The 11,418-nt window shown below is 62.2% G+C and overlaps 1 protein-coding gene across 1 annotated transcript; it reads right to left on the minus strand.

The window, feature by feature from the left end:
- Positions 1-3,443: 3,443 nt before the first annotated feature.
- TMEM59L (transmembrane protein 59 like) lies at positions 3,444-7,967 on the minus strand. Its single transcript, XM_049787717.1, has 8 exons — positions 7,736-7,967; positions 6,936-7,091; positions 6,750-6,841; positions 5,741-5,893; positions 5,098-5,200; positions 4,894-5,011; positions 4,679-4,796; positions 3,444-3,874 (listed from the first exon to the last, which is right to left on the minus strand). Exons 1-8 carry the CDS (start codon positions 7,902-7,904, stop codon positions 3,746-3,748), a joined length of 1,038 nt encoding a protein of 345 aa, XP_049643674.1. The 5' UTR covers positions 7,905-7,967; the 3' UTR covers positions 3,444-3,745.
- Positions 7,968-11,418: the final 3,451 nt, after the last annotated feature.

Below are 11,418 nucleotides of genomic sequence, written 5' to 3' on the forward strand. Positions count from 1 at the left end.
TTCATCCCAGAGTCCCCAGAGCCCACCAGGAGAGATTTCTGAGCACAGAGCCAGGAGTAGTCCATGTGCACTGCCGGGCGTGGCCCCCCAAAACTAAAAATAAATAAAATCAAGGGACCAGAGGTATAGGACAGCAGGAACGGTGTTTGTCTTGCCTTGTGGCTGACCTGGGTTCAAGCTCTGGCATCTCATATGGTCCCAGAACCAGGAGGAAACCCTGAGCATCACAAAGTGTGATGAAAAAATGAAAAAGAATACTTGGGGCCCGGAGAGATAGCGCAGCGGCGTTTGCCTTGCAAGCAGCCGATCCAGGACCAAAGGTGGTTGGTTCAAATCCCTGTGTCCCATATGGTCCCCCGTGCCTGCCAGAAGTTATTTCTGAGCAGACAGCCAGGAGTAACCCCTGAGCACCGCCGGGTGTGGCCCCAAAAAAAACAAAACAAAACAAAAAAAAGAATACTTCTGGAGGGTTTTTTTTTTTTTTTTTGCAAACTCAGCGATGCTCAGGGTTTTCTCCTGGTTCTGGGTTCAGGAATCATTCGTGGCAGTGCTCAGGAGACTGACTATTGAGGGTGGGGATCAAACCTTGGGTCAGCCAAGTGCAAGGCTGTCCTATCTGTCCTAGCTGTCCTATCTGGTGCTCTGGGATAGTTTGTGCTACTGGAAACACTAATCTGAGCCTAGCAGCCTATCACAGACTGAGGCTTTTAGGTGATGGCCTTGTCACCAAGGCCAAGTGAAAGTGCGCCCAGGCTGGAAGGTCAGCAAGAGAGAGACCGAGACCACGGAGGAGGGAATGGTCCAGCTTTCCATAAAAGCCAGGGACAGGATGTTCTAGGGTGTTCCAGCACATTCCAGAATGCCGTGGAAGCATTCGGAATGTTCCAGAATTTTCCAGGTGGAAGTTCTGTGCAGGGTCCAAGCTGGAGGGGGGTGCGCCTGAGGGATGAGGAGAAGAGGCGGCCAGGGCTGGAGTGACGTGGGCCGATCGGGCCTTGTGCAGGGAGGTGTCGACAGAGGCATGTGGAGGCGGCTCTGCGTGTGTGGGACCCAGCTGCGACCCCGAGTCCCATCTGGCAGGGGAACATTTATTAAAGCAATCAACACACAAGCCAAGAAGCAGTAACTTCATTGTCAACATGACACAAGCTGAGGTTGGGCCGGCGGGGAGAGAGGCAGGGGCCTGCGAAGGACATTCCGGAAGGGCGTCCTCTGAAGGGAAGATGCGGGGGGAACAGGCTGGGGGGGACCCCAAGGTCCAGAGAAGGGCTGGGCCCCATGGGGTTCATGGGGTTCAGAGGGGAAGAATCTGTGGGCGTGAGAGATAACACAGCGAGGAGGGGAGGGCATACGGCCGACCCAGGTTTGATCCCCTGGCATCCCATAGGGCCCCCCCCCCAGCATCACCAGGAGTGATTCCTGAGCTGAGCACTGCCAAGTGTGGCCCCCCAAATAAAAAACAAACAAAAAAGGGGTCTGCGTAGCATCTTTGAGCTGACTTCTCCCTGTCCTGAGTTTCCCAACTTGGATGTTCGTCCTCACACCTTGAGGGGTGTCTGTGTCCTGGGAGAAGCGGCCATCCGGCTGGCTGTGGCACCTCTCAGGCCTGTTCCCAGGGCAGCAGACTGGCCGGTTACTATGGTAACCCTGAGCTGGAACCTGGGGCCCTCCTGTTGCTATGGCGGCCGCCCACCAGCCTTCCACCAGGTCTGCCCACGGGGTGCAGGGAGAGTGGGGCCAGGGCTTTTGGGGCTGGAGCCCCACGAGCATGGCAGAGCTGGGGGTGAGGACAGAAGGGGAACCTGAGGCATTGGGGGGGGGCTCTTGAGGCAGGAGAGGCCAAGCAAGCTCTGGGCAGGGAAATGCAATGTTGCTGGCAGTGGCAAAGATAGGTTTGAGGGTTCTGTGGGGTCTCAACACCGCAGCAGCTGCTGCACTGTAGCTGGAGCCAGTGAGGTGTCGATTATTAACAAGTCACACCTGCTCCTGTGCCACAGGGTGGAGCGAGTGCGTGGGGGGCACACCCCTGATCCTACGTCCTTACAACTGTCTCTCCCCCATCCCTCCCTCTGGGCCTGCCTCGCGCAACCCCAAAACATCTGCACTCCTCATTCCTGCCTGGTTGTCTGCTAGGTGGTTCCAGACGCTGGGAGTTCAGAAGGACAGATGAGAAACTCTGAGCACAGGAAGGTGGAGCAGGAGCTCAGCAAGAGGCTAGAGGGTATATCTTGGACCCTGGTTCCATCCCCAGAATCTTATTGGATTTCCAAGCACTGTCAGGAATGATGCCTAAGTGCAAAATCAGGAACCAGCTCTGAGCATCACCGAGTGTGGTGTTTCCCACCCCCCAAAAAAAAATCTCCACAAAGAAATAAAATAGAAACATCCAGAATAGGATTATTCTATTCTATTGCAGAGCAATAGAGCAGCAGTATGGTGTTTGCCTTGCATGCGATTGACTCAGGACGAATCTGGGTTCAATACCTGGCATCCCATATGCTCTCCCAAGCCAGGAGCAATATCTGAGCGCATAGCCAGGAGGAACCCGTAAACGTCACTGGGTGTGGCCAAAAAATAAATAAATAAAAAAAGAGAAACATTCAGAATATTGTGTCTGTGTCGGGAACAATTGCAGAGGATGTTTGCCTTGCTTGCGGCAGTCCCAGGTTTGATCCCCAGCATCCCATTAGAGCCCTCTGAGCCTGCCATGAGTGATCCCTGAGGGGCTGGAGAGATAGCATGGAGGTAAAGCGTTTGCCTTGCATGTAGAAGGATGGTGGTTCGAATCCCGGTATCCCATATGGTCCCCCATGCCTGCCAGGGGCGATTTCTGAGCATAGAGCCAGGAGGAACCCCTGAGCACTGTCGGGTGTGACCCAAAAACCAAAAACCAAAATAAAAAGGAAGAGTGATCCCTGAACACCGCTGGGTGTGGCCGACTGAGGGTTTGATCCCCTGAGCCCCACCAGGATCTATCCCTGAGCAGAGCCACAAGTCAGCCCTGAGCTCCCCTGGGTGTGGTCCCACCAAGCCAAGGTGCTGGTAGCTCCACAGAAAAGCCTAAAAGCTGGGCCAAATGAGCCAACATGCCTCATGCTGTCTGCGCCCTGGAAAGGCCCTGGGGATGCCCATGGGACAGAAACCCCAGACCCAGAAGAAGTGGGGTCCAGGCAGGCACACATCACCGGCATTCAAGGGACACAGGGCAGGACATGGGCTGGACTTTGGGACTGGACACACACACCCAATAGACGAGTGCCCCAAACCCCTTTTCCAGGGGCCCTTGGCAGGACCACCTGGCCTGCTGTAGACTATCTCCTTCTGACCAGCAGCTGGTCAGTGCTCCCACATTCCTGCAGATACCCCGAGAAAGAACTTGTGGGTGGAGAGGAGTCCTTTATGGTCCCCCAGGGCAGGGTGAGAAAGAAGCCGGCTCAGTCAGGGATCTTTGTAGACTTTATTTTTCCCCACCCGCCCCCCAGCGTGTTCTTCCTTGGGTCATGGGGTGTGGGGGAGACTCGAGATAAAGGGGCGTCTCTGGAACCCCAGCATGGGGCCAGCTGGAAACCGGACACTTTGGGGCTTCTAATACTCAGGCAACAATAAGACTTGGGAGAGAAGAAGCAGCGCTTGGTGGGAACCGGGGGGGGGGGGGGGGGAGGGACAGGATGCACCCCTCCCTAGGATGGGGGTGGGGGGCACAGGGCACAGCGAGGATTTTTGGGGTTTGGGGGATGGCAGTAACCTACAGCTTGGTCAGGTCCAGCTTCAGATTATAGGGCGGGGGGCTGTCCTCAAAAGCGGGTGAAGGCGGAGCGTACAGGGACCAGTCGGGCTCCACCAGGAAGCCTTTGTGCTGCTCCAGAGTCAGGGGCTGCAGGGGGAATGGGGGGAACATCAGCACTCCAAACGGGGCAAGCTCCGCCCCAATGTCATTATCCACGCCCATCTAGGTGAGGGTCTTGCCTGCCCAGTACTTCTTTTTTTTTTTTTTTTCTTTTTTTAGTTTTTGGGCCACACCCTGTGACGCTCAGGGGTTACTCCTGGCTATGCGCTCAGAAGTTGCTCCTGGCTTCTTGGGGGACCATATGGGACGCCGGGGGATCGAACCGCGGTCCGTCCTAGGCTAGCGCAGGCAAGGCAGGCAGGCACCTTACCTCCAGCGCCACCGCCCGGCCCCGCCCAGTACTTCTGACCACGGCCACCAACTAAAATTTCTGCCCATGGGTTAATCCAACCCAGGACCAGAGAGAAGAGCCACGCCCACTGCCTCTGACCACGCCCATTGGAATGAGGTTCCCACCTTGCAGCCCATGGATTGGTCCAATCTAGAACAATGTAGGAGTACCACGCCCTTTACCTCTGGCCAGACACATCTGGCTGAGGTCCAGTCCAGGCCCAGAAAGTGCCACGCCCACTGCTCTTGCCACGCCCATCCAATGCAGACCACACCCACTTGATTGAGATTCCCGCCCCCCCGGGTTTGGTCCAATCCACAACCAGGAGAAAGCCACGCCCACTGCTCTTGCCACGCCCGCCCACCACTGGCCACACTCACCTATCTGAGGTTCCCGCCCCTATGCTTTGAACCAATCCGGGACCAGGGGAAGAGTCACGTCCACCGCCAGACCACGCCCATCAGACACACCCAAGAATCTGGGGCTCCCACCCAGCTCACCTGGAGCTTGAGGTGTCGGCCGGGGGTGGTCACCAGCGTGGAGCAGCTGAGCCACAGCAAGACCAGCACGGACAGGAGGAGGCAGCAGGCCAGGATCCAGCGCGGCAGACCTGAGCGCCTGCCCAGGGCACATCGAGGTCAGCCCGGCCTCTCTGGGCCAGGCGGACCCTCCCCTCCCGTCCCCTCACTCCATCCTGGGACAGCAGGGTCCCCACCGCGACATGCAGCTGAGAAAGTCGTTGTCCTGCGTGGCCTCTGGTTCTGCCTTCGGCTTGTTGCTGGTCCTCACTCGGATCTTGGCCTTCCTGGCTCTGTCCTCAGAGCCTGCGGGGTCTGAAACAGGCCGGGGTCACCCACCCTGGGCAGCCGGGGCCTCCGGGAAAGGGGCAGAAAGGGGCGCCCTTTGCCTGGGGCCTTACCCACGTGCATCCCCAAGGCTTCAGAGTGGCCGCCCCGCCATGTGACTTCCACTCGCTGCATCTGGGCCCCTTCATGGTCCTGGGTCTCCACCACGGGCTGGGTCTAGGCAGGAAAATCACCGTGTCCATTAGAAAGGGGGGCTGGAAGGAGAGCACAGCGGGCAGGGTGCTGGCCTTGCAAGCGGCTGACCCAGGTTCACTCCCCAGAATCCCATAGAATCCCCTTGAACACCACCAGGAGTGATTTCAGAGTGCAAGAGTCCTGAGCACTGCTGAGTGTGACCCCAAACAAAACAAGAAAGGATCCACCCTTGCCTCACACTGGCCCCTGAACCCCAGCCTGTTGACATGTTCCATCCTCTGCCTAACAGTTTCCAAGAGGCCACCAAGGTCAATACTAAAATGCTAGCAAGACTCTACTCTAAAGAGCCGTGGGCACCCAGGGAAGGGACCACCAGGGAGCTGAGCAAAAGAATGGAGTCTTGCAAGGTTTTCCTGAGCATTCAGATCCAGTTATGCCTGACACCCACAGCCTTTCTTTGTCAGTGTTGCATTCCCATAAGCCAAGACCTGATGCTGCCTCCTTGCTTCTCCCCCGCCTGCCCACCCCTTCACCACTGCACAGCCCCTGCTGGCCCCTCACCTGGAATACCACCACCTTCCCGCTGTCGGTCTGCAGATAGTAGGTCCAGGTGGAGTAGACCAAGCCTTGGGCCGAGCTGACGAGGTCGTTGCAGAGGTTGGAGACCAGATCTAGCAGTGAGCTGGCCCCTCTGGGGGCTGCAGGGACCTTCCTCTGCCCAAGGGAAGCCCCCCAGACACAGCCATGTTACGCAGCAGGGGGGCACCTTCCCACAAGGGCGGTATGTGTGTTGGGGGCTGGCGATTACCCTCTTTGAGCCCTGGAAAATCGATTCTTTCTCTTCCCTGGGGCAGGGATGGAGGAGCCACGATGACTCAGCACGAAGACCTGGCCCTGGACCTGTCATGGTCACTATCTCCCCGTGTTGCTCAAAGGGTGAGAGAAGGGAGCTTTGAATGTGCGGGGGGGGGGGGGGGGGAGGGAATTTTGGAGAAGAGTGAAAACCTAAACCCTGGGAAGCGGTTTCCTGGGCTATCCCAATCCGTGCACTCATCTCTTGCCTCAGTTTCTCCTGCTGTGGCAGTCCTGAACTGACTTCTGGGTGGAGGAACTGATGGTATGTATGTATGTAGGTCTGAGACTTGCTGCCTGCCTGAGCAGCGAATTTATTTATTTATTTATTTATTTATTTATTTTTGGTTTTTGGGTCACACCCGGCGGTGCTCAGGGGTTACTCCTGGCTGTCTACTCAGAAACCGCTCCTGGCAGGCACGGGGGATCACATGGGACACCGGGATTCGAACCAACCACCTTTGTTCCTGGATCGGCTGCTTGCAAGGCAAATGCCGCTGGAGCAGCGAATTTAGACAGAGGTGCTGATTCTGCCAAGGTGGCTCTGTGGCCCCCCCAGGGGCCAGCCTGTGACAGTGGGAAGGAAGGACCAGAGGAGAGAGATGGTGGGGTGAGGAGGGTAAGCCCTGGCTTCGCCAACTGCAGCCTTCGTGTTCCGCGTGCAGGGGAGGATCAGTGCAAGGTGCACCGGCAGAAAGCAAAGGTGAGGGATACCCACCTTGCGGTCAGGCTGTGTCTCTGGGCCCGGGTTCCAGCAGCCGTCACTGCAGGCACGCTGTTCTGTGATCTTCACATAGGCCTCCACGCAGGCTGCGGAGGATCAGGGACCCCACGTCGGGGGCCAGTTCCGCCCATGACACCACCCACCCACGCAACCCGGGCCAGGCCTTGGGCAGCCCCTCACCTGCTTCACACTCGGCCTGGGTGGCGTTGGGCCTGGTGCTCCGAGCCACGAAGCGGCAGATGGAGAAGAGGCGGCAGCCACGCTCGCAGGCGCTGACCAAGGCAGCCCGGCCGTGCTTCCTCTGCGGGGACTCGGTGGAGTCCTCGAGCTGCGGGGACACAGGGCTCGGGGTAAGGAGGACAGGGCCAGGGGCCATGGGGTGAATTGGCAACGGGCTCAGGGTTGGGACCAGAAGCTCAGGGGTACAGCCAAGGGGGCTCGGGCCCAGGTCTGTGGGCGTGGTGAGATGCTTTGGGGCGGGACTAATTAAAATTAAGCTCAGGGACGGGCCATGGGCTCAAGGAGGGACATGGGTTCAGAGGCGGGGCCACTGAGACGCAGGGGAGTGACCACAGGCTCAGGGGCAGAGCCAATGGGAGCGGGGTGGGGCTAATTAAGCTTGGGTTGGGGCCACTTGCTCGGGGCGGGGCCAGGAGCCTAAGAGCGGGTCTAGGGGTCAGGATGGGGAGGCTGAAGTTGGAGGCGCTGGCAGCGTTGGTCCCCCCAAGCACAGGGATCCTGGGAGCAGGTGGGGGAGCACTCAGTGCTGAGCAGCCGGGGGAACCTTGCAAACAGAGATGCTAAGGGAGGAGATGGGGTGAAGGCGCACCAGGCCCTTGGTGGGCGCTGGGCCTGTGCAAGCTCCGCGGGTCCCGGAGGCCTGGGGTGGGGAGGCCCCGGCGCCCGCCGATCGCCGCGTCCAGGCCCCCCCAGCCCCCCATCGCCAGCCCCAGGGAGGGAGGCGCCCCGTTGCGGGCTCACCTGCGGGCCGGGGTAGCGGTGGCGGCAGCGCTGGCGGCAGGTCTGCGTGTCCCCGAGCTGCGGGGCGAAGGGGTCGCGCAGGGGCGGCGCGGGGGCGGCGGGCGAAGCCCGGAGCAGCAGCAGCAGCAGCAGCAGCAGCGGCGGGGGCAGAGACGCCGCCGACGCCATGGCCGGGCCGAGCCGGGCGCGAGGGGCGCGGGGACGCCGCTGGCTCTGGGCGGCCCGGAGGATGCGGCGGCGGGGACCGGGTCGCTGACGTCACCCGAGCGAGGCAGCCTGGGAAGGGGTGCGGGGGATGGGGATGCGGGCCACGGGCGGGGAGCGGCGCCGGGGCCGGGTGGGGTGCGGGAGGGGCGGTGCAGGTGGGCCCGGACGTCCCGGACGGAGACAGACACCTGCCCCGTCGCCAGGGCGCGCCGCTCTCCGGCCGCTTTGGACCGAGAGGAAAAAGCAAACCGGGGTGCGGTGGTGGGGTCGGGTGGGGTGAGAGTTAGTACAGGGATCGGGGCGCTCATCAAGCACCCCGTCCCCGGTCTTGATCCCTGGCACCCCATAGGGTCCCCCAAGCCCCCGCCTGGAAAGACCCCCTGAGCGCACAGCCGGGCGTAAGCGCCCCTGAGCACTGCGGGTGTGGCCCAGTTAGGGAAGAAACCGAGAAGGGGTGGGGTGAAAGGAGGGATGAGGGGGTTTTCCTCGGGGTATCAGGGAGGGCCTCCCAAAGGAGGGGTCAGGGTGAGGGCGCTATGGAGGCAGACGGGCCCCAGGGTGAGAAAGACCATACTCGGACTATAGACTCGCCTGCCTCTCTTAAGCTTCTACGACGCTGGAGCTCAGGGACCGGAGGGCTGGCGAGATAACTAGCCGCCTCCTTCAGGAAGCCCTCCAGCCAGTCCTGGATATCCCTGCGGCATCCGGGGATACCCAGGGATATCCGCGGCATCTACCGAATCTCATCAGGCCTAGCGGATCCGGGGCACCCCAGACTGGCGGATGGGGCGGGTGTTACTTGGAAAAGGTTGGGACCCCCGGGGTGACAGCGGGGCCGGTCTGGAGGAGGCGTCCTTCCAAACCCGCCCTCGCAGGTGCCAAGCAGCCTGTGCGCGCTTCGGTCTGTCTCGGCGCGCCGCGCTCCGTCCCCGCAGACCCGATGGCGGTAGCCTCCCGGGGTCGGCGGGTCAAAGGGCGCCGCAGGTTCCGGGCCCGGGAGGAGGGGGACCCCGGGGCTGGCGTGCCCCCTCCCCCGGTCGGCCGCCGCGCTTTCATCTCGACGGCCCCCGTAGGCCCCCACGTGGCTTAATCAGGCGCGGCTGTGCCTGGCGGACCCCGAACATCTGGATCCTGGCGCGCCCCTCCCCCGCCCCGCCCGCCCCTCCCGGCGACCCCGCGGCGCACGCGCCTCCCCCAGCCCGCGGTGCGCGCCCGGGAGGGGGACCCATCCCCGCGCCCGTGGACACGGGCAGGTGACCACCCATGGGGTGACCCGGAGTCGCAAGTGGGGGGACCCACTTGCAGAGGAGCCAAGAATCCAAGCCCCAAATTACGCACCCCAGTCTCTGCGCTCTCCGTACGCGCTCTCCGTGGCCAAGGAGCCACGGTCGGGGAAACTGAGGCACGGACGTGCCTTGCGGACCGCATGGCTAACTTAGGAACCCCTACTAAGAAAGGGAAGTCGAGGTCCCTCGGGGTGGGAATGGATGGAGAGCGGGTGAGCGCACCACGTGTAAAGAAGACGAGCCCCGGGAAAGCGGTCCTGGCCAAAGGGGAAACTGAGGCAAGCCCGCCCGCCGGCCGGGGAGCAGGGGTGAGGCAGTTTGCAGGCCTCCTCGTCCTCCCCCTTTTCCGCTCCTCCTGGAAGCCAGGGGTGGGGAGCGGAAGCGGGGCTCGACCCCCGGCCTCCCAGGTGAGCCCCCCGCGCGCCCCTCCCGTGCGCCCCTGGAGAGCCGGGCCAGGTGAGGGGCGGGCGGGCCGGCGGGCGGGCGGCCGGGTCGGGTTTCAGGAAATCCGCCGACATTCCTCCGGGGCTTAAGAGGGAAAGTCGACTCGGCGCCGCCCCGCGCCCCCCTTCCCCAGTTCCTACCCCCCGGGCCGCCCCTAGGGGTAGGAGCTGGGGAAGGGGGGTCGGGCCGCGTCGGGCGTGAATCAGCGGCGCGCGGCCCCGGCGTCCGGGAAGCGATGGCCCGAGGTGGCCGAGGTCAGGGCGGGCATCGGACAAGCGCCCTTTGTGCCTCGCCGCCCGCGCCGCGACCCCGCTGACCCCCACCCCCGAGCCGGGCGCAGGCCGGGCAGGCGGCGGGCGCCAGCGCCGACGCTCGGACGGCTCGGCGGGAACCAGGGCGCGGCGGCCCTGCCCCCTCGGGTGGGGCTCTCGCTGGTTCTGGGACCTCCAGGCGCCCCTGCGGGTCAGGTGGCAGTGACCGTGGCCGGGACAGGCAGGTCCTGACCCGGGTCCCGCCTTGAGCAAGGTCAGGCCTTCAGCGCGCGTCTACACCACCCCTGGGAAAAGAACCTAAAGCCAAGTGGCTGGGGGTGGCCGGGACTGGACCAGGGGATCTCTGTGGCAGGGGCCACTCTGCCCCTCATTACCTGGGACTTCCCTCCGAACTGGCGCTGATCTCCCCACATTCCAGCCCGGGAGATTTGGGGGAAATGGGGTAGGCTTTGCCCTTCCTTGGTCGGGCACCCGACATTCCCAGACACCTTCGAGGACTTGGGTCAATATTTGTCCGAATTTCCACAGCCCCTTCCTGCTCTGAGTCCATGGGGGGTGCGGGGAGGGTTTGGAGGGCTCATGCTTGCCAGGGACCCCAAGGGCAGACACCATGCCCTAAAGGTGGCCAGCTTTCCTTCAAGTGACAAAAAACGAGGCACAGAGCCACCGGGGTGGGCAGATTTTCCTTGTTGAGTCCCACAGCACAGCCAGGAGTGGGTCCCACACCCCCAGTTCCCCTTTGGAGGATCTGAAATTCATGGGTTTGGCAAAGGTTGGGGGACCTCTGCACTGTCTGGGCCCAGTAGCGGGTTCTGGGGAGCCGGGCTTGAGAAGAAACTGGTGTTCTTAGAAGGGTGCCCAAGGCAGGGTAAGATGACTGGAAGGCAGGAAAGGCTCCCCTGGGTGGGGCCACGTGGCCCTTGACTGCGAGGCGAGGCTGACGCTCGGGGAAGGTTGGGGTGGACACGTCTGTCTCCCTACATCCAGGCTGCAGCCTGTGTGCTGCCGGGGAGGTGGGGAGGTAAGGAGAGGGATGGGCTCGAAAAGCGAATCTGAAAGGAAAGGGGAAGCTGAGGCGCGCCAGGACTCCTCCCAAGCTATCCCACCTCACCCGCCTTGTGCTGGGGCAAAGTTGCCGCGTCCATTCGCCCGCCTTCCCTCCCCCCGCTCCGGAGCGCCCAGGGCTGCTGGCGAGGTGGCCCCTATCCGGGCCGGATGGACTGGGGACTAGGCGCTCTCTGGTCGCAGCCCGGACGCGCCAACACGACGGGCTGATGGATGGGCCGTGGGGGACCAAGGGGCGGGAGGATTCCACGCGCGGCCTCGCACCTGGACGGAGTGGGGGGGCTTTCCCAGACGGAGGGAAAACGGGGGAAGGCGCGGAGGCTGCGGGGTGGATGGATGGGTGGGAAATCACGGTTTGACTCCTGGAGGAGGCGACACACCACGGTGGGGGCGAGCTCTGAGGTCCCC

The sequence above is a fragment of the Suncus etruscus genome, chromosome 15 (assembly GCF_024139225.1).
Source record: "Suncus etruscus isolate mSunEtr1 chromosome 15, mSunEtr1.pri.cur, whole genome shotgun sequence".
NCBI classification, from domain to species: Eukaryota; Metazoa; Chordata; class Mammalia; order Eulipotyphla; family Soricidae; genus Suncus; species Suncus etruscus.

Coding starts and splice junctions, on each gene's coding strand:
- TMEM59L (XM_049787717.1), bottom strand. CDS start 7,904: ATGGCGTCGGCGGCGTCTCTGCCCCCGCCGCTGCTGCTGCTGCTGCTG. Junction 5,894..6,749: donor AGACACAGCCTGACCGCAAG/GTGGGTATCCCT, acceptor TCCCTTGGGCAG/AGGAAGGTCCCTGCAGCCCC. Junction 5,201..5,740: donor GGAAGGTGGTGGTATTCCAG/GTGAGGGGCCAG, acceptor TTTCCTGCCTAG/ACCCAGCCCGTGGTGGAGAC.